The following is a 21,534-nucleotide window of genomic DNA, read 5'->3' as shown; positions in this document are numbered from 1 at the left end:
TCTGAGTATTCAATAAAGCAGGTGAGAAGTTTTAGAGAAGGCTAACGCCTGAGAATAGGCCATGAAACACTCTGTATGCCAAATACTTTGCAAGAAAAAGTCAGAACTTAATCAATAGAATATAATTTACATTAAATAGATTAACTAAAATATGTAACAAAAATGAATGTAGATGTAGATTCTTACCTCATGGTTGTAATCCAATATTCCTTTTAAAATTTTCTTCAGGTTGCTCACCTATGTGACAAGAAGAAGGAGGAAATAAAATAAATGCAGGGAATAAATTACAGAGAAATGATCATAAAGTAGGCAATCACAGAAGAATCACACAGAAGAATCATACAGTTGCATCTATTTGCACAATAAGACTTTCTGTTTGAGCAGTTTAATTTAGAATCATGGAAGTTATGCAGTAGTCCCTTAGGATCAGACTTCCAGACCTGATCACAAATCTTTATTAATTGACAGAACCCATTTAAATTATGACAAACATCACACTGTCTTGGATAGGTTTTAGATCAGACTCTAAAGCATGAATCTTTTTTGGATTGTTTATCTTGGGATTATTTTTGTATCCAGAAGTTGAAGTATTCTTTTCCTCCTTTCTTCTCTTAAAGCATCCTAGTGATCTACTTTCTGCAGAGATAAACCTCTTCTTTCAAACCAAGACCAGCTACTGCTCAATGTCCTCCTTTATTCCCAACCTCTGTAAGCTTAATTTAGTAACTTTATCATTAATTATTCCTCTTAGTTCTTTCATTTTTGTTCGTGTCCACCACCACCCTTCAGTTCTTTACAACTGAATGTCCGTCTTACAGTATCAAGGCAAAATTCACATTTCTCTGTGATGCCTTCACTGCCATACAAAGATAGCTTCTGTTCACTTCCATAACCAATGGCACCAGTTGAGTTTCTCCTGCTGTATAGAATCTATGCCACACTTCTCTAGTACTGAGTAGAGCTCCTTTCCAGAAAAAAAACTTTACATCAAGTTTCTGAGATAAAGAGTGCATTTAAAAATTATAAAAATGCCCAATGGATCTCATAGGTGATATTTAGAAAAAAAGAAATCTTTGCTGAAAGTAACTGCTACAGATTCCCACCAATTAACGTCCAAGTATTCAAGCAAGTAATTCAGATAGTAGTAGCAGTGCACTCTCTCCTGTGACAAGAGGAGCAGCTGAGAGAACGGGGGTTGTTTATTCTGGAGAAAAGGAGGCTGAGGGAAAACCTTATCGCTCTCTACAACTACCTGGAGGGAGGCTGTAGCGAGGTGGGGGTCGGTCTCTTGTCCCAAGTAACAAGCGATAGGACAAGAGGAAATGGCCTCAAGTTGCACCAGGGGAGGTTTAGCCTGGATATTAGGAAAAATTTCTTCACCGAAAGGGTTAAGCACTGGAACAGGCTGCCCAGGGAAGGGTTTGAGTCACCATCCCTGGAGGTATTTAAAAGTCATGTAGACATGACACTTAGGGACATGGTTTAGTGGCAGACTTGATAGTGGTAAGCTTACAGTTGGACTTGATGATCTTAAGGGTCTTTTCCAAGTTAAATGATCCTGTAGTTCTATGAAGTCTATACACAGATTCTGCAAAGACTGAACCTGACTAAATTAGGATTCACAAAGTGCTGTTGCTGACAACAGTAGCCACAGCAGCAAACTGTGGAACTATAATGAAGGGAGAGCGAAAACTCTCAAATCCCACTGTCTTTAAAGTCCACAATAACTTCTATATTCTTGATTACATTCCAAAAATATCCATCTAGGAGATTCGGTCCACTGGCAGAAGTCATCTATCTGAGATAGAAGATCTGAGGAAACGCTACAGAAAACAGTTAGGAAACATGATACTGAAATCCAGGGACAAACTCAACACTTCAACCCAGTCACAGACAAAACTGAGGTGATGAAAGCAAAATTCAGTCTCTTTTCTAAGAGAAACTCAAGAAAGCAACAGGCTACACACACACTAAAAGATTTAGCCAGGAAATCTGACGTGATAATGATCTGATTACCTTATTTTTATTAATCCACTCCGTTTGGGAAACAAATGGCAAAAGCTACCCACTTACTAAGATATAAGAACATCCTGATTGTCTTCATAATCACTGAACTTTAAGTCATACAAGAAACAAAAATTCACTTGGACTTGAAAAGTGACACATGAAATACTCTGACAACCTAGAATGAGAACTGGAGATGCTATATGATAGCAAGCATATAACAAAATTTACTGTCCCTTCCATAACAGCATAATAATTAGTTTACTTTCAGGTTTACATCTTCTACTCCCAAACACATACTATTTCTGTAATATTACACTTAACACATCATGTTTCTGTAAGAAATACAACTATCTTCTAGCTGTCTGCCCAAAAGCAATCCCCACCACCTCTCCAAGGCTATGCAAAATCATAACCAAAGCCTGCAACAGATTTAAGAATTTAAAGAAATGTAAATAATTTTATTCTGATGTCAAATCACCAAAAAGAATACTGCACCGATTAGAATATAATTTTCAACCTTGATTCATTAAAGTCTTCCAGCTTGTAATTTACCTGAGTCTGCTGCAGAAAGTGTCACAGAAACGCAAAGGCCATGTTGCAGAATTTAAGTCCAGTTTACCGATGAGAACATTGTGAGGAACCTTGAACTTGAACATAATCCCAAAAAATGAGAAACAAAATTGAAAGTACCTGCCTACAAAGTACTTCTTTTCCACTTTCCTTTTAAACATTGTTTGAATTAAAATCCCTTAAACACAAAGAGTCATCTTCCTCCATATAACTTTCCTAGACCTTAGAGTTGAGATGCTGGAACAAAATCAATATTGATCAAAATCTGTCATCAAAACTAACATATAGGGCAGCATCCTTGGAAAAAGAAAATAGCAAACAACCTGAAAAAAAAAATCTCATCTTTGAGGTGCTATTTTATTCCACTGTCAATCAGCAGTACTAGGATAACTTGCTTTCAAGAGTTAACTATATCATCTTTGTATCTGGCACACAATCAGACAATTATAAGGCTAAAGCAGCTTCTTTATAGACTGGATTAAACTTAACAATGATCTTCAGTATTACTCAGAGGGCTCTCAATTTTTTTTTTTTTTTTTAACTTGTCTGCAGTGAATACACTTAGATAGTTCTACTGTCACTGGCAGAGAATCATCATGGGGAAACTACCACAAATGTTTTCTATTTTGAGTTTCAACTCAGTAGCTCCAGTAACATTTGTCAGGTCATAGCATAAATTCTTAAAAGGAAGACTTCAAACAGAGATGAATGAAAATGAACAACAGCACAAGAAAGCATTACAGACAACCCATTACATCAGAATTCTAAATCACAGCAGGTGATGGTTGTTCAGATTTTTTTTTCCTCTTTTTTTAAGCACATGGCAAAAATCTAACTATAACTAGTTAACAAAGACCATTAAGTCATGCAATGATAGAACACAACAGAGAGAATTTCCAGTATCGATCATGACTAAAGCGCTGTATCATCCTTTGGAGATCAGCCCATGGTCACATGGGATGCTTATTTGCTTGCATCAGCAACCTGACTTCCTCCTTTTCCATACAAAGCACGTACACTACCCGCACAACCTCTTTCACATCTATCCCCTGCACCCATACCTCTGTTGCAAAAGACATGAAACTTACTGGGAAAAAAAAATAGTGACAACTATGCTTTATTCCACTTCAAAAGCTGTTGCAACTTAAAATAGATGGATTATCAAGTATTTCTAGACAAATCTCTATTCATTTGCAATCTCTTTTCCAGCCATTATTTCCTGTTTTATTTCCCCAGTCTCATATTACCAAGGAGAGGACATCCGCTTTGAACTAATGCATCCACAAAGGCAACCTGCATGTTATCATTCATTCTTTGAACACCTAGATTTCACTAATATTCACAGCAGAGCTGTGTGGATGTTCTTCATGTTAAATGATCATTACCCTCTCAGTTCACAGCCATCTTGGCTTCAGTATAGTACTACATAGTTAGCACACATTGTTCAGTATGAGACTGGCCCTTATGACACAACATTAACCTGACATACTGACTGGAATGAAAGCAGACATGATGTGCCCTGGGTTACTGAAGGCATCACATGACCTGAGAACACTGTATGACTTAATGTTTGCGAGTTTCTTCTCACCTGTCATATGAAATATCTATTTTTATTTAATTACAATTTACTTACTCGTTCCAAACTGAGGGTCTGTAAGGGTAGCCTGTCTAGATTTCTCTCTTTATGAATGTACTTGAACAACAAAACAAAAGTCTGATGAAGTGGACAGTAGATACGCCCTTAAGCTTATGATTGCTAAGAAAAAGGGAGCATGGGTTAGCTACCCTCTTGTTTTCTCACTAACATTATGACAGCCAGTCCCCAATTTTGTATTTATCCTTATATCACATGTATGACTGAAATCCTGTTTGCACTGAAGACTCTGTAAATAGACTTATGCTTGTACATTTCAGGCCCTGAAGTGTCTGAATGGAACCTCAATGTTCTGAAATGCTGTTCAACAGTATCTTTCCTGGGTAATTATGCACAGACCTATTTTCCTTCACACAGGTTGTAATTAAGAACCTTATAACTTCTGGAAGCGTTGCTAGGGCACACTTGCAAGTAGTGAGAGAATTCTTAATCAGTCAGCTTCAGATATCTCATTAAGGTACATATTCTTCCTGGCTGCACTTAAAAAGGTGGCAGGGGGAGGGGGAGAGAGTGTGCATGCATTATTCCCACCACATACGTCAGGTTTCTGCTCTAAACTGCGTTCTGTGAGAGCCTGTCTCTTCACTGATTACAAATGGAGCCTACAGCGAGACTATACCACTAGCTTTGGGGGTTATCCCCCTCCAACCTGTCTTCTGCAAAAAAGAAATGCCAAAAAGAACCTTGAGGTAAATGACAAGAGAAAAAAAAATTAAATGTGGTTCTGAGCACAGAGAGCATTCCCACATTAAACTTATATTTGGAGACATTGTTGACTTAGGAATTAAGGGTATATCGAAACAGAGTTAAATATATCACTTGCTAATTATCTTTTTGACAGAAAAGAATGCTGGCTTACAATACACCTATAATCGCTTCTTGCTTGCAGAAAAACATTCACATGACAGGCTTCCACCCTTACCAGAAAAAAAAAAACAAAACTCTAAAAGGCTGCTCATGAATAAGTGCTCCCTTCTCTTGCAAAGGAACAAGAAAGTAGCAGAAAGCTGATACTGTACACCGAAAACTAGCTTCCATTACTCCACCAGTCAACACAGCTTGCACTGTAGAATTCAGAGCAAACATAACTGTGCTACTGCAGGGAGTCAAAATTAATTCTCATAAATCAGGTTTGTTTACTTAGATTACAGCACTAAGTAGTTTGTGCTCTAATTTCATTGGTGATTCCATTTTGCAATACTGTATCAAACACAAGGCATTCAAACTGTACTAGTTGCAGAAAGTCTAGTGGCTCCTATTGTTTGAACATGTTATTCAGTAATGGAACAAACACAGCTTGCTACTATAAACATCGATAAAATTGTACTTTAAACTGATGCCATAGTCTGAATGCCAAAGCAAAAAGTCCAGAAGAAAAAGTCAGAAATCAAGCTGAACAAAGTATTTCCTTCCTTTCCCAAGCAAAGTATGACCGCACGGAATGGAACGGGGGGGGGGAAGTCAGTTTTACCCCATGCCCCAGAGTCAACAACTTACTCTATAATTGCCCAAACTGACATGTGTGTACCAAATCATTAACTGTTTAAATTTGTGTTCTGTTACTGGTATTCGTGTACGACTTGACATTGAACTTTGTTTCTTGATTAGGGAATTTCATTCCTGCAAAATTTTGGCAACAGAATTACTTTCTATGCCATTCCCCCATTTTCAATAAAGGCTGTTTTATCTTCAAAGTGTCTTGTTCAGCATGAAATACTAGTGTGTACACAGTTTAAACTCTGACTATATGAAAGTGTTCAGTTGTACATCAGGAAAGAGATATGTCTTTGTCTTTTTTTTTTTTTTTAACCACAACATAAAATTGCAGTTAAGGCAGCAGTGAGAAGTAGGTTTTTTTTGTTGCCCAAGAGAAAACACAAACTGCTATGTACACTGATGTATGCTACGCCCCAGAAATTTTAACCCCAAAGAAGTAATAACATGTTTCTCTACTAAACACAGTAAACAAAGATCTGGTCAGCTGTAATACACAGAATACTTGCTGAATGCTTCCTAATTTGCAAGTCCCCCAAGTTGCAGCATTTCCGTTTTTCTATCCTGTGCATTGCTTAATCTCTTAAGTCAGACGGCCTGCCCCGAAACCAAGAATATAACATCTCTGTGAATTTATACATTTCTTTTAAACTGATACAGCAACAGGAAAAATATTTTTAATAAGACTGCATTCTTGCAGTTATGGGAAAGTGAATTATTGAACAAAAAAAACAATGAAAGCTGAGCCAAACATTCTTATTTATTCCTCATACAGGACAGCATCCAATTCAAAGTTAACAATTGCATGGTTTTCTGAGTATCTCTTTCAACAGTGGTTAGAAGAGCTGTATCAGGCCTACACTAACCTCTATCAGGCCCTCCTAACCACTGTTCCACAAAGTAGAACTACTTGCGCATTACATTTTGGTTTGGTTTTTTAACTTATTTTCCCTACTAGACTGGCTTCTTTCTGTGGTTCATATTACTGAGAGCTTGTACAAGTGGTGACTATTATACCATGTGATATCAGAGGCAAAGAGCAATCACGTTTACCAACAGGGATATAATTCAGCTCATTATCATGACTTCTGAGGTAGTACGGTAACCCGATTATCATTTTTCATGGTGCTTCTTAAAATACGAAGGGAAATCTGTATCACTGAGTCACACAGAAATATGTTGCCTACATTGTAAATCTGGTGACATACGAATAGAAGTGCACAGATTGCAAGTGTTCCTACAAGTCAGGCTATAAACGATGGCTTGACTGATAGACATTTGAACAACTAGATTACTAATAGTGTTTACTCACATATAAAGAAGAAGAACAGTTGGCAAAGTATAGGATTATCTTCCTGGTTACAAATTAAAAGTTAAAATATCACATTTGTGCCTTTTAGTATTCTTCATTAAAAGGGAAGTGGTATATAAAAATATATAGAAAAAGCTGGAGCATACATCTCTTTTCAACAACAACAACAAAAAAATCAGTCTTTAGTTCTTATTTACATGGCTTTATGAAAAACAAGAAGGAATGACAGCAGCAAGAACCGAAGTTTGACCTGATGTTTTTCCAACCTCAATCACATGAGGAAGTTACTAGATTGCTCAGTTGTTTTTTTGTTTTGTTTTGTTTTTTTAATTGACACCTGCTAAGCCTTGGTATCTGCCAAATTGGTAGGAGACAAAAAAATTTATTCCCCAAGCTCCATGAGAGTTACAGAAGCTGCTACTCCACTTTCAGTCAGCTGAATTTCTATTATAACAAAGTTCTCAATTTGCTGTTCTCCAAATTTAACAGCCAAGGCTTCAATATTCCTTAGAAAAAAGCCACAGAAATATTTTAGAGAAAAATAAACCCTTGTATCCAGCTGTCCCTTGAAATTCCATATGCTTCTTTGAAAAGTTCATTTAAATTAACTGCTCTACAAGCAGCAGAACTAACAAAGCTTTTTTAGGGATCACATCTTTTATTCACCAGCCAGTCAATATATCCTCGTCAATGTACCCACATTTTTGCTGGCAGCCCTGGTAGACAAAACATTATACAGCAGCCCAGACTTGCACATAACCGGCCAGGCAGCAGAGACCTCACTGACAGGTCTGCTGGCCAAGTCAAAACATATACAGCAGCAGTATGCTCCACCCTTGTCTCAGAGGGCACTTAATCTGTGTCCCTTCTATTCAGTCAGTGATGTTGAGGATCCTCTAAGTACTAGAGCATTTCACAGTTGTGGCCCTTCCCCTGATGCTCAGTAAAGTTTTTGGTGGCTGGAACAAAATGGTTTTATAGGAAACATGAACTACCAGACAAACCACCACTATTTTGTTTCCCTAAGTAGTCAGGCTGGAAATAGCAATTTAGAAAGGTACATATATCATTCTCTGAACAAAACGGGTCAGAAACCACACTAACATCTGCATGTGAAACTATGTTCTTCACATTTTATAAACCAAAATGCTCCTCAGCCATAACATTGTAAATTCTATTGCCTTAAGGTTTGCAGTGAAAGTACTAGAATACCAAGTGATACAAATGACCCAGCAAATAGGCCGTGGTTAAAAAACATGCTGAGTACAAACACCACAGAAAAAACATGACTTCCTCTCCTAAAGCTCAGTAGTTGTGCAGAGCTGACAAAGTAAAAGGAAACAACACTTTACCATTTTTATTTAAATAAATTGCTTATTATTCTGCTATTTTTATCCAGTTGCTTCTCAGAGCTCTTTTTTTTAATACTACTTTCACACTTTGCATTTAAAAAAATATTTCGTTCAACATTTGAAAAACAAAGGAGATAAGTGAAGCACAAAGTTTATTTTAATATTTTCTTTTTAAATTATTGAAACCTATTTACAAACTAAAAATGTCTTCTCTTTGCTAAACTGTGCAGGACTAACAACATAAAAAACAAATAAGTGTAATTAAAATGGTCTAAAATCCAAAATGCTGTACTATAAAGCAAGGTCTTAATCTAGAAATATGTTCATATTTAGATACAATATTATATTAAGAACTGAAATACAGATTCACAGACAAGCCAAGTCAAATACCTTTAGCCTCCAATTATCTCCTACTTCTGTTTTGATCCTGTTCAGCCAGTTTTCATCAAAGTACGCTGGATCTCTGAAACACACAAAAATGTAAAGTATTCATTAAAAACAGGTTACAGAAACTACAAGGATACTTTAGTGATCAAGCCCCTATCTGAGGCTGAGGTTACTGAAATCACTACCTCTGAATCCAACACATGGCCTGTATATAGTAGTTCAGAATCCTGTTACTACTCATTTTTCTAAGGCCTTGCACCCTTTTGACAGCACAGCTTTATTTTTGTACCATGAGTAGCTAACGCGTTGGAATGCATTTTGCCAGTTTTTCCCTCTGCAAGTTCTTCTTCCTCTAATTTATCAGCTGGTGCTGGAGCAGTATTTGCTTGCATTACTTGAAAGTGTTACAAAGATTATCATTTTTCCACATATTATGGATACCTACTGCTATACACTGCTTACAACTATTCAACTTCTAAATGGGAAGCATATGTTGTCTTTCTACAGTGAGAAGAGTTAAGAAGTATCACTGAAGTATTTACTACTGAGAACACACTTTACTATTATTTCATCCACCAAACACTATCAGTTTTTGCAAATCTTTTTTCATTATAACCCTAGACAGATCTTTTTGTGAACACCTTTCCTTAGAAGTTTTTCTATCTCCTGCACTTTTGACGAGGCAATCAAGATAAATAACAGAAGAACACCTACTGCTTGTAGAGTATGCTTCTATTTCTATAAACATCTTTCCTCTCTTCCTTTTCTCACAAGCACCTTCCATAAGTTGCTTCTTCAAGACAGCTCCCAAGACTCTCTTGCCCCCAAGTTCCAAGATCATCGAAAAGGCTAACATTTTCTACTGTTCACTTCAGTCAAATTTTCCTTATACAGAATTTTGAAAATGCTATGATCAGAACTAAGGAGAGAGAATGCACTACAAATAACTGGTTTTAAAGGAGTAGGTCAACATAATATAAGGAAAGGCTCATATTTCATTCAACACAAAGTAAATAGAGTCGGGGGGGAGGGGGGAACCCACCTTTCTTTTTTTGTAAGCGTAAGGCTCTTAAGAGGTAGGCCAGCTTAGAGTTTCATATGAAGTATTCCAATTTCTGGACTTATACTGCTGCGTTTGCCACTGCGTACTATTAGATTTACTGCTGTATCCTCTACAGATAGAAGGGTTCTGGACTGAGCCCTTTTTTTAAGGGCAAGATGACATGAGATCTTTTGGCAAAAGCTCAAGAAAACTATGAATCTGCCTGGAGATTCAAATGACATCATATATTCTGTAAAACAGCAAGTACATCAGTACTTATATTAGGGCACAGACTTTGTAGCCACACTTTTTACCTGATGCACAGTATCTCCTGTACTCCATCTTCCCCACAATGCCTTCTCCACAATGCATCAAGGTCTGCAAGCAGCCCGTGATACAATACACAGCAACGGAGAGAGATCACAAATAGCAATGTTTCTGTACTGACACATTTCAATTGCTATTTTTACAGACTCTGGTGAAGATTATGGCATATTTCTTTTCCTCTGACATGGCATCCGCAAACATATAGCTGGAAGAACAGCTTTAATTACTAGTTAAGTTGATGACTCCAAATTACTCCCATTCACAAACAGTGCAGTTCTAGCACAGATGAGAGAATCTTAACTATGAAACAGAAAAAGCAATGTCTTATCCAGAGTTTCATCTGGTTTTGAAATGGATGTTTTCAAATAGCTTTCAAATGGCCTCTCTGCCCTCAGAAGACATGTAAACCTAACAATGAAATTGATTCGAATACATACAAGATCTACTAGAGATGAAAACGGCTCACATTCAGCTTTTACATGAAACCAATGGCTCTCCTTGCAAAAAAGTCTTAATTTGCCTAACTTCCACTCAATCACAACAAAATCACCTGGACAATAATGAAAAAAAATGAAAGTTCAAGCCCCATGTAGCACCAGTTGATTGCATTTGAGGTGTGGAGTTCAAAAAGCACCCTAGTATCTTTCAGATGGGTCTTCTGGGAATTGCCAACAGCCAAGTGAGCCTTGCTTACAACAGACTCAACTACAAAGTGTTGTACCTGAGTGAAAAAGCAGGTATGCCTACTTACCTGTGCTTCACCAGCAAAAAAGACCAACAGGACTTCAAGGACTGTATCTTATCATTTTAAGGATTGCACTTGGCCATTAACATCTTCAGCTGCTTCAAGGCTGCAGTGCCATGAATATACCAATTCTTCACTTACTATTTTCATTGTAAACAACGACTCTAAGAAGCAACATTGGTAAGCATAAACAACGGCCCACAAGCAGAATTATATTTGGACTGACTGGATGGCTAACATTACACATCTCATTTTCAACAGTAAGGGCATCAGATGAGGAAGAGCAACAGGACTTCACGGTCAGCTCCAACTCATTCCACTATGGAAGCCTGTACTTCAATAGCAACTAAGCAGCTCTTCTCAGCTACTACTGCAATAAAAGTAACACATGGACCAGCAACTGGCCTTCACTGTCTTGATGGAAGTCTTGGGCTACCTACACCTTTATATGTATCAGACATACATAAGGAAGGTCCCTGAGAATTAAATCTAAACTCAGTGTGGTAGTCCTCTCGCACAGATCCCATTTGTTTTTTCTTTTTAAGTACAGAAACCTCATGGAAGTATCCAAGGGTCCAGCAGCTGATAAGCAATCTACTCTAAATCATCAACATGTAACAGTGGTCAGAATAGTACCAACAATTCTCTTTACATCACCTCCATGCAAATTACAGAATAGTTAGTAGCATATTACAAAAAACACTTTGCCAGGAATACAACAAGTAGAAAAGCAACAGGTTGGGTATCAACACCAAGCAAACCTAGAATGATCATCCTTTCCTCATGCATAAATCACCTCAGAATCACGCCTAGTGTGCCATTATAATTTCATTGCTGTCCTTGAAAGTCCAATTAAGGTTCAGAATTAACACCAACAGCAATGCTTTCCCCCTGTATCAAACTAATGGAAATCAAATCTGAAATAAAAAATTTTCCATCAGAATTTCTACAAATACTTTTCAAAAGGGGCTTCCAGACATTAGGTCATTCACAGCCCTTGCCATAAACAAATCTCCTCTGCTGAATCTTTGGGAATCATGATTCAATCATATTGAGAGTTCTTCAACTCCCTTAGTCCATGTCAGTAAGAAAGATGCTGTCATTTCTTACAGTGTTTGAAAAAGCATCACCTAAGCAAATATGAAAATGTGTGGTTGAGAACTGAGAGGCTGTGACTACAAAACCCACCAGCTCATTTTGAAGAGGTACTGCACTAAATAACGGCAGCAGAAAACTCACTGGAGCATCATCATTACCATAAGATGACTTGTTTGAACCAAGCATTTTGAATTCACTAAGTTCCTGAGCCTAGATCCAAACTTGGACAATCTCTTGCACTGGATAACTTTTCAGGTTTATAAAGGTATTTGTGTATCAGTCGATTGCTGCCTAGTATCTGAGGAGTACTGCAGGTAACTAGGACTTTTGTTCAGAGCACAAAATACTTATGCTGTTGTAAATGCTGTATCACTTCATGTGATGTTGTTTTCAGCACTGCTCATTTATACCATCTCCATCTTATTTTGTATGCAAATTTTCCTTTATTTAAGCAATCATCTCTCCACATCATAGATGCCAAGAGATAGAAATATTCTTCTGAAGAAAACCAACCCACAGAGCATGTTAACTCATGATTATTACTCATTTTAACAGTGATACAGTAAGCTGCTTTAAGAAACGTCTGTTTACAAAAATTTCCCTCCCCTAGCGATATACAAAAGCATGGCTTTTGTGTTCTGCATGTGTCAAAATATACACAGCACGCTGCAATGTATAATATAACAAATAAATAATTCATTAAGTGGGGCACAATGCACAGATAACAAATGAAACATACATCTCTTACATTTACCAAGACCAGTATGACAGACTAAGAAAGAATTAAAACAAGAGGGGCACCTGGTACTAAACAGGCTCCAGCGTTGGATGAAAGAAAAATTTAAAACTGTAGTATAAAAGAGGGAATTATGCTGTTCTAGGGATACAAATGGACATTGAAAACATGAGCAACATCAATAAAGGTTACAAAAAACCATGAAGAAAAAGAGGATGCAATTCAGAAGCAAGCTATGGCACTCCTATCTGCTCTAAACAGCATAAGCTACATGATTTTAGGCAGATAGTCTACTCATAGACAGTTCAAACATTTTCTTTTACTTCCAGTCTTTACTCCTGGAGTGCAGCACTGTAAAATAATCATCAACACTGATTGTATACAGGCACCTTGTCTCACTGTATTTCATACTACTTCTAGTCAGAGGGACCAGTAACCTTCACATCTGAACACAAATGAACAGTGACTTTTACAGAATAACACAAAAAAAGATAAGCTAAAGCACAGGCTGAATTTCTTCCTCTGATGTAATATAGTCAGTACTGGAGAATTCCATTCAATGGTACCTTAACCTGAAATTCAAAGATAAAGGTTTTAGGATAAAAAGAAAGAAAATGTCCTTCAGGGATTTACCAACACCTGTTTATTAACAACTGAATCCGTAAGCAAAATGCTCATGCTTGGTTACATAGCACACATTTCTGCCATTTTACATCACACACTACATCAGTGAAAAGCTTCTGAAGGTGTCAGTAATTCCCTCTGTACCCTTTTCTTCTCAAAACTTCTTCAGCAGTTTTATTACAGAAAATTCTGCTACATGAGTTGTTACTTCTGATGAATGGCCCTTACTTACAAATGGGCTGCTACCTTGAGTGCAAAAAATATTGAGAAGAATGTACAAAAAATTGAACAACAATGGAAGGAGCTGCTGGCCCCTTCTGAACACTTCACACAAGGCACAGATGTCTTATCAGCTGATGTATAAGCAATATTCTTCCTTTTTTTCTTCTACTGACAAATCCTACAGTTCCATGTTGTGCAAATTTTCTGTATATCTAAAGCAACTAACTCCCTCAACTAGGGATCTTTTTGAAACTGTTCCTCATCATAAACCACTGTCTTAATTTCATCTTGTTTCCACTATCTCCTGCTCTCATAAGTACCAATGGACTCTTCCTATGAAGGTAGAAGTCAAAAAAATAGAAAGAATAGAGAGTTCAGACTTTTAAACTTTAAAGTTTTCAAGAAGACATACTATCCTTACTCTCCCATGGAAATATATCAAGATCACTGGATCACCCCAACATCTTTCAATTTTCATCAATGCTCTACCTCACTTCGAGTTCTTCACTGACTGCATTTTCTTCATTCATAGTGAACTCTCTTTTTTTCTTTTTCCTTTTTTTTTAATTCTCACTGGATATATTAATCTGCTTTTTCAGCTATTTTTTAAACATTAATTTACTACAGTAGAAGTCCAAAAGTTGTCAGAATTCTCCCCTCCCACCTTTATGTAATTAACCTATTAGGACTATTAGCCTCAAAGAATACACATTGAAAAGAACCCTAAACGTGAGGCAGCTGCACTGAAAAATACCCAAATTTCAAGCAACATGCATTACAAAAATACCAGTTTACCCTTCTCAATGGCATATGAGTAACAGTGTTTAAGCTTTGTGTCTCCAGCTAAGACAATAAATTTGTCCTTTGAAGATTAACCTGTGGAGAGGTGTTCACGTCAAAGCCACAACTGTTCAAGTTTTCTCTGCAAATGACATCTGTTTGCAGTGACTTGGTGCTTTCAGGTTGTGCTTGCTCTTTGCTATTTAACGTCACTGCATGACTTCTCCAAATAACCTCAAGCACCCAGCTGTCTTGCTCTTACACATTTCTACACCTGCAAAAATTTTCTTCTACATAGTTATCTTTCTTGGGACAGACAGAGCCAATGATGCTAATATAAAAAGAAGCGTAGACTAGAAAAGCATGCTCTAGACTTGCTTCGTATCATTGAACATTCTGATTCCTAAGTATTCTTCCTGTGGTATCTGTTTGAAGGAGCAAAAGGAGGATTTCACTGCTAGTGTCGCATTTGTTTTTGTTTTCAGGAAAGAATACTCAAAATGGTTTTGTCAACATGCTCCTGATCAGTTTTCTACTCAACTAGACAAACACTGATCCCTGTATTTGGTCTATGTTCTCATCTCTCATGTCCAGGGAAACAGACAATGTTTGGCTATTCTGCAACCCTTGGTATCTACTTCAAAAATCAGTTGGAGACATCTTCTAGAAGCTCTGTCAAATGAATCACCTGTGTTCAGTAAACCTGAGCCACACAGCAGCACAAGAGGGAAGTGGCAAGCATTAGCAAGGGATGGAGGACCCTCATCTTCTGACTGACTCGTCACCTAAGAAGGGTTGCTGCTTGCTAGGGATTTGAATTCATGGCACTGTTGAAAGACTGCCAAAGCTTGTCCAGCCCTCAGACTATTACTCCTTCTGCTCTTCCACCTGGGCATCAGCTATACAACTAGGGAGACCTGGAAAGTACCAAGTGTGATTATGTGGCTCTGGAAGCTATGGTCAAGGCCCAAGTGGCGTTCTCCCCAGCCACACCAGTTAGCAGCAAGGGCTTGAGGAGCAGACAGATCCTGCAGGTCAACAACCAGCTGTGGACTGGTGTTGTCAGCACGGTTTTAGTATCTATGACCATAGAACCCTCTTTGAGAATCAAGGACTGCTTGGAAGAGATGGGATCCAGCTGACTATGGTGGGCAGAAGCATCTTCACCAACAGGCTGACCAACCTGGTAAGAACAGTTGTAAACAAGGAACAATAGAGGAGGGAAAATACAACCAAATATCAAGTGACAAAGCAGTAGACTCTGTGGGCAAGCAAAGGGTGCAGGACAATGTGAACAAGAGATACCTCACAGTCAACAAAACAGGGCTGAAGTGGGGTCACCCCAAGCATATGCGCATAAATAAGGAAAGGCCTACAGAAGAATACTACAGGGAAAGCTTTCATTCTTGGAAATCAGCAAGACTGGATGCACATGTGAAGTGCCTGTGCACTAATGCATGCAGCATGGAGAACACAGGAAGAAATAGAGCCCTGTGTGCAGTTACAAGGCCACAGTCTCCTTGGGATCATGAAGACATGGTAGGATGGCTCACATGACGAGGTTGCTGCCATGAATAAATACAGGCTCTTTAGGAAGAACAAGCTGGGGAGGCAGTGACAGGGAGATACCCTTTATGTGAGAGAGCAGAGGGAATGCATGAGCTCTGCCTTGGGATGGATGATGAGCCAGCTGAGAGATTATGGGTCAGGATGACCAGGCAGACCAACACAGGTGACAATGTTATAGGTGCCCACTACAGGTCGCCTGATGAGGATAACATTGTCATGGACAAACTGATGAAACATGGCCTGTGTAAGTAGATAGTGAGGTGGGTTGAAAAATGGCTGAACTGCCAGGCTCAAAGGGTTATGAGCAGCAGCATGAAGTCCAGCTGGAGGCCAACCCACTAGCAGCATTCCCAAGGGGTCAATTCTATTGAAGGTCTTTAATAGTGACCTAAATGATGGAACAGACTGCAAGTTTTCAGATAATGCAAAACTGGAAGGAGTGTTTGATACACTTGATAGTTGTGCTGCCATCTGGAAGGAACTTGACAGGCTGGAGAAATGGGCTGACAGGAACCTTATGCATTTCAGCAAAGGTAAGTGCAAACCCTAGGCACCAGTATATGCTGGGGGCCAACTGGCTGGAAAGCTGCTTTGCAGAGAAGCAGCTTGGCAGAAACCAAGCTGAACACATTCCAGCAACGTGTCTTTGTAGCAAAGATGGCCAACCACATCCTAGGCTGCATTGGAAAGAGCATTGCCAGTGGGCCAAGGGAGGTACTACTCAACTCTTGTGTGACCACATTTTAAGTGCTGTGTCCTGGGCTCCCCAGTATGAGAGACCTGAACATACAAGGAAGCTCAGCAAAGGGCAATTAAGATGATTAACAAATTGGAGCATCTGTCATACGAGGTGAGACTGAGCGAGCCGTGTCTGTTTAGCCTCAAGAAGAGAAGGCTCAGTAGGATCTTATCAATCCTGTTTATAAATACCAGATGGCTTCTTCTTTATACCCTCACATAATCTTCTCTGTGGTGTCCAGTGAACAGACAAGAGGCAGTGGGCACAAACTGAAAGACAAGTACTTCCATCTGAACATTTAGAAAAAAATGATCCCTGCTTTTTTTTTCTTTAAAAAAAAACTGAGGGCAATTGAATATTGGAACAGGTAGCCCAGAGGGGCTGTGGAGTCTCAATCCTTCCACATACTCAAAATCTGACTGGACACAATCCTGGGGGAACTTACTCTAGCAGACTCTGCTTTGAGCAGGTGAGTTGGATTAAACACTCCAGAGGTGCCTTCCCTTCTACGATTCTTCTATTCTCATTCCTTCTATTCATTCTCATTCCTTCTATTCTACGATTCTTTGATGCAAATCAGAAGAATTCTAACAGAAAGCTGTTCATATCTATTCATATCCTTATCACTCTCTACAACTACCTGAAAAGAGGTTGTAGCGAGGTGGGGGTCAGTCTCTTCTCCCAAGTCACAAGCGATAGGACTAGAGGAAATGGCCTCAAGTTGCACCAGGGGAGGTTTACATTGGATATTAGGAAAAATTTCTTCACTGAAAGAGTTTTCAGGCACTGTAACAGGCTGCCCAGGGAAGTGGTTGAGTCCCCATCTCTGGAGGTATTTAAAAGATGTGTAGACGTGGTACGTAGGGACTTGGCAGTGCTAGTTAATGGTTAGATTTCATGATCTTAAAGGTCTTTTCCAACCTAAACGATTCTGTGATTCTATTCTGTACCTGTCCAGTCTTCATTTTTAACAAATTACACAGAAAACATTTTATTCTGCATTTATACTCAAGACAGCACCCTCTTCATGTTGAAAGGAATAAAGCATACCTTTTTAAAAAAAAATAGGTCTGTAGGAACTGGCATGCTCAATTTGGACTGCTGACTTTGATAAATGTTGCTTAAGTTTCTAATGAACAATAAAAAGTTGTGTTTCTGTGAAAACAGGTAATTCTGCATATAGCTACATTTCAAGTGCGTATCTGTAGTCCCCAGAAACATCCTTAGACTACACTGAGATGTTGAACTAATGCATTTTATTCTATTTGATCTTAAAGTTCAAAAGAACAAAAACATTATCTAGCGTAACAGCTATTATTCCTTCACTTACTTTCAAGAATACAGTATCTCTGCAAACAACTAAACAGACAGTTCCATTCAGTTTATTACAGAAGTTTTATTGCATGAAATTAATTCTAACATTACTGATATACTGACTGTAGTTTCAAACAATGATCAGGGCCAATACCTTACCTTGCACTGGTTCAATTTTTTTTAAAAAAGTTTTCATTTGTAAGCTTAGTTTTAATCCAACTTACTTTCCAGTAAGCTCACATTTGAATAAATACCTCCCTAAACAAAACTTTTTTTTTTTTTTTTTTGCATTTAAGATAGTTATCTGAAAACTACAGAGGAAAAGACATTAGTCATGTTCCAGATTAAAGTACTGTCTAAGCACAGGAAAGGCCACATTCTTATGGAATACCAGCCAAGTTTGAACTAAAATACACTTAAATAGAGAAAAATGTATAGATAATAAAACTGTGTATTTAATTCATTACATAAACAATTTCTTACATTTTTTGAAGAACCTGGGCCATCACAACCCCATTCGTTAAATCTTCCACAGTCTGGCATGGTGCCTCAACATTAAACGTCTGGATCTGTGGGAGAAAGGAAAAGATTATCTTCTTTTACTTCAGTATCAAGGGATTTTCTAAAGTAAAAAAAAAATGCTACCAAATAGCAAATAGAACAGAGTAAACTCCACATGTTTAGGGTATGTGTTAGGAATTAAGAAGCTTTAGATTTAATAGGAATCAAGGAAATGAACTACTGACAGGGCTTAGCATCTTTGTTTTCACAAACTTGTAAACTTTGCTACAAATAACAGCAGTACATTCTCCCAAAGGCAAATTTTCCACAGCATTTTCTAATTTGGAAAGTCACTGGGCCTTCTGTTCTCTCATTCAAGTACTTCTGAAGTGTACATTCTCTGAAGCCTCTCTCTTCTTCTGAAGTACACTCTCTCAATGAACGTACATAAGAAACTCAACTTTTAGAAGTAACACTGATCACACAAAACTCTCCCAAGCTCCTCATAACCAGAAGATCAAATATAGAGGTACATAGATACTCCAAACTTAACTGTTCTCTACTATCAGATGGAAGAGGAGAGCACAAGTCTGCAAAACCCTAACAGGTCTATGCGCAACTAGTATTCTGAATATTTCAGGGTGTTTTATTAACACAGTGACAGACAGTAAGGTCTATACAATGGCAAGCCTTTGGTCTTCAAATGGAAGCTAAGATTAGGAAATGCTGCTATTCTGAAGGGGAATGCAAGGACCATAGGACTGAGGTGTTTGATGAAAGAATTACTTATGACTAAAGATGAGTCAGTGTGTAACAAATTCCCCTCCACAGACTGCACACTGAACACACTGAGATCAAACTAAGGTTAATGTTCTGAGGATGCTGTGTAATATTCTAGATTATGCAGGAGCAAGAATAATCTCTTAACAAAAAAATCATTCATCAATACACATAATTTCTGTATGGCTTCTATTCATCAACTCCATTTTCATGCATATAGCATACAGGCTATCTGAAACCCTCCCCCTACCATATCAGCAAATGTACAAACACACAAGGCAAAGCTCTTTTCTCCCTTCCTCCCTTGGTGTGGAAAAGAGCCTTTACACTTCTGCACAGTCTTTTCAACTGGTCTAAGTTATTTGATCATTTACTTTAAATGAATATTTTTTTTTAAAGGATGCAGATGAGTTTTGTGAAAATAGTTTTGATGACATGCCATTTGTAGGGTATCTGCCTAATGCTCGCTGCTCTTACCCTCCTCCTAGGAGAAGCCTGGGCTTATTTGTAGGAAGCACTACTCATAGGCACCAGGAATAAGAAAGCCTACAAGAGAGCTTGCAGCTTCAGGCTACATAAATGTTAGACAACCTTTCATGCTTTAGTGGCATTTGAAACACTAATGTTGGTCCAAGCCATTTGCCAATAAATGTCCTCTAGATATGTATCTTACAATAAAAGACAATTCATATAATAGTGGGAAATTTTGAAGGTCCTTTTTTGAGGAGAACGCTCCCAAAAAATCAAGAGCACCATATCCAGATTCTCATAATACTTTTGGAATGTCACATAAGCTCTCTAGCAATGCCATTTAAAAATTTGGAGAACAAGCACCTAGGTGAATGTTCCTTTCTTTCCTTTACTCTAGAAGAAAAAAACCTAGCACTCGATTAGGAAAAAACCCAGCAATGATGTCCATGAAAAGCCAAAAAAATGAGCTCTCAGAGCACATTTGCTGAGCAAGTTCAACAGTGACCGATGAAGAGTCATGAATGATGTCCATGTTCCAAGAGTGCAAGAACAAATTACTATGTGGCATACAAACCAGATAAAAGTAATTTCTACACTTCAGATTCAGTAGATTTTCCTATAGCTTGGTCTGAGCTATCCAGAAAACACAGCTCCTCACTTCTTCTCCAGAGAATCAAGAAGCCATCAGAGATTGCCAAGACACTAAGTGAAAATCAGGGTGGCTGGGTAGGAAAAAACACCCCACACATGAAAACCACCACATAACAGAATATAATATCAAATTGCTATTTCACCAGAAAATTGAATTTACCTACAGTCTCTTAATTGTGGCAATGCTGTTGAAGGAATACGGAGACAATTCTGAGCCTGAATCCACAAACTCAGCAACACATTAAACAGGAAATAATACTTTCTAGCAAAAAAAGCTGCAATGACATAATGGGTGCTTATGCTTGAAGAAGCTCAAGATGCTATAAGGATAAATTTCTCATGCATAGACAATGAAAATTTGTTTCTAATTTTGAATATTATACTTTTAAATAATGAAAATTTAAATCACTTTGCTGCACAATCGCCAAATCAAAAAAATCACTTAAGAACTACTACTATTATGATTTTTCAAAAACAGACAAAGTAAAATGCTCTTTTCAAATAAACAATACCAATATTAAGGAGGTCTTCAAACAGACTGCAAACTAATCAGACTTTTAAAAGTTCATTTTGTATCTTGATATATGAAACACCTCCTTAACTAAATAAAAGGCTACATAGCATACGCACTGATGGAAGAAGAAAGGTTGCTAAGCCTATTTCCATGACACAGAAAAACAAGATGCATATTCTCTGCTGTTCTGTAACTACTTTTATCATCATACTTCCCCAATACTTTATACACAAGAAAAGGTCAAAATTGTCATTAAGGCTCAGGTAACCAGTATGAACTCTTTTTTCCCCACAGTCACACATGCAAGGTTGCCACTGAGGACAATAATGCTTTTCATAGTGAGATGACAAAGAACAGAAAAAAAGACTAAAACTAATTATATGACTTGTTTCTTCACATACATTTAAATTTTGTAATAAATGTCTTTGCTTGCATAGGAAAGGAATACACAGCATACTGTGGCGTCAATTAAGGTGTCAAATTTATGCTACAAAACATTTATTCAGCTCTTAAAACAAAGGAACTATATCCTTTTCATATCCTTCAGAGATATGAAAGTAACAAATTTTCTTCAAAAAAACCTACATAAAACAGCTTTACAAATTTATGTCAAAGTTAAACTCCTATATCATTCTCAGACAGTTC

The 21,534-nt window shown here is 37.8% G+C and overlaps 1 protein-coding gene across 12 annotated transcripts in view; it reads right to left on the bottom strand.

The window, feature by feature from the left end:
• Positions 1–21,534, bottom strand: part of HOOK3 (hook microtubule tethering protein 3) — a 96,169-nt gene that overhangs the window by 60,325 nt on the left and 14,310 nt on the right. For 11 of the 12 annotated variants that reach the window (XM_087742420.1, XM_087742419.1, XM_087742414.1 and 8 more), the window contains 3 exons: positions 18,456–18,541; positions 8,780–8,852; positions 187–237 (listed from right to left, as the gene is read on the bottom strand). In XM_087742420.1, coding sequence (XP_087598546.1) covers positions 187–237; positions 8,780–8,852; positions 18,456–18,478 — 147 coding nt within the window. In that variant the 5' untranslated portion in view covers positions 18,479–18,541. Of the gene's footprint in view, positions 1–186; positions 238–2,559; positions 2,655–8,779; positions 8,853–18,455; positions 18,542–21,534 lie in introns of those variants that run through there. The other variant, XM_087742422.1, reaches the window with a different exon arrangement.

This window comes from Nipponia nippon, unplaced genomic scaffold (genome assembly GCF_047370975.1).
Source record: "Nipponia nippon isolate SJK-2023a ecotype South Korea unplaced genomic scaffold, ASM4737097v1 scaffold_8, whole genome shotgun sequence".
In the NCBI taxonomy this organism is placed as follows: domain Eukaryota; kingdom Metazoa; phylum Chordata; class Aves; order Pelecaniformes; family Threskiornithidae; genus Nipponia; species Nipponia nippon.
This window is presented reverse-complemented; position numbering and strand designations above follow the sequence as displayed.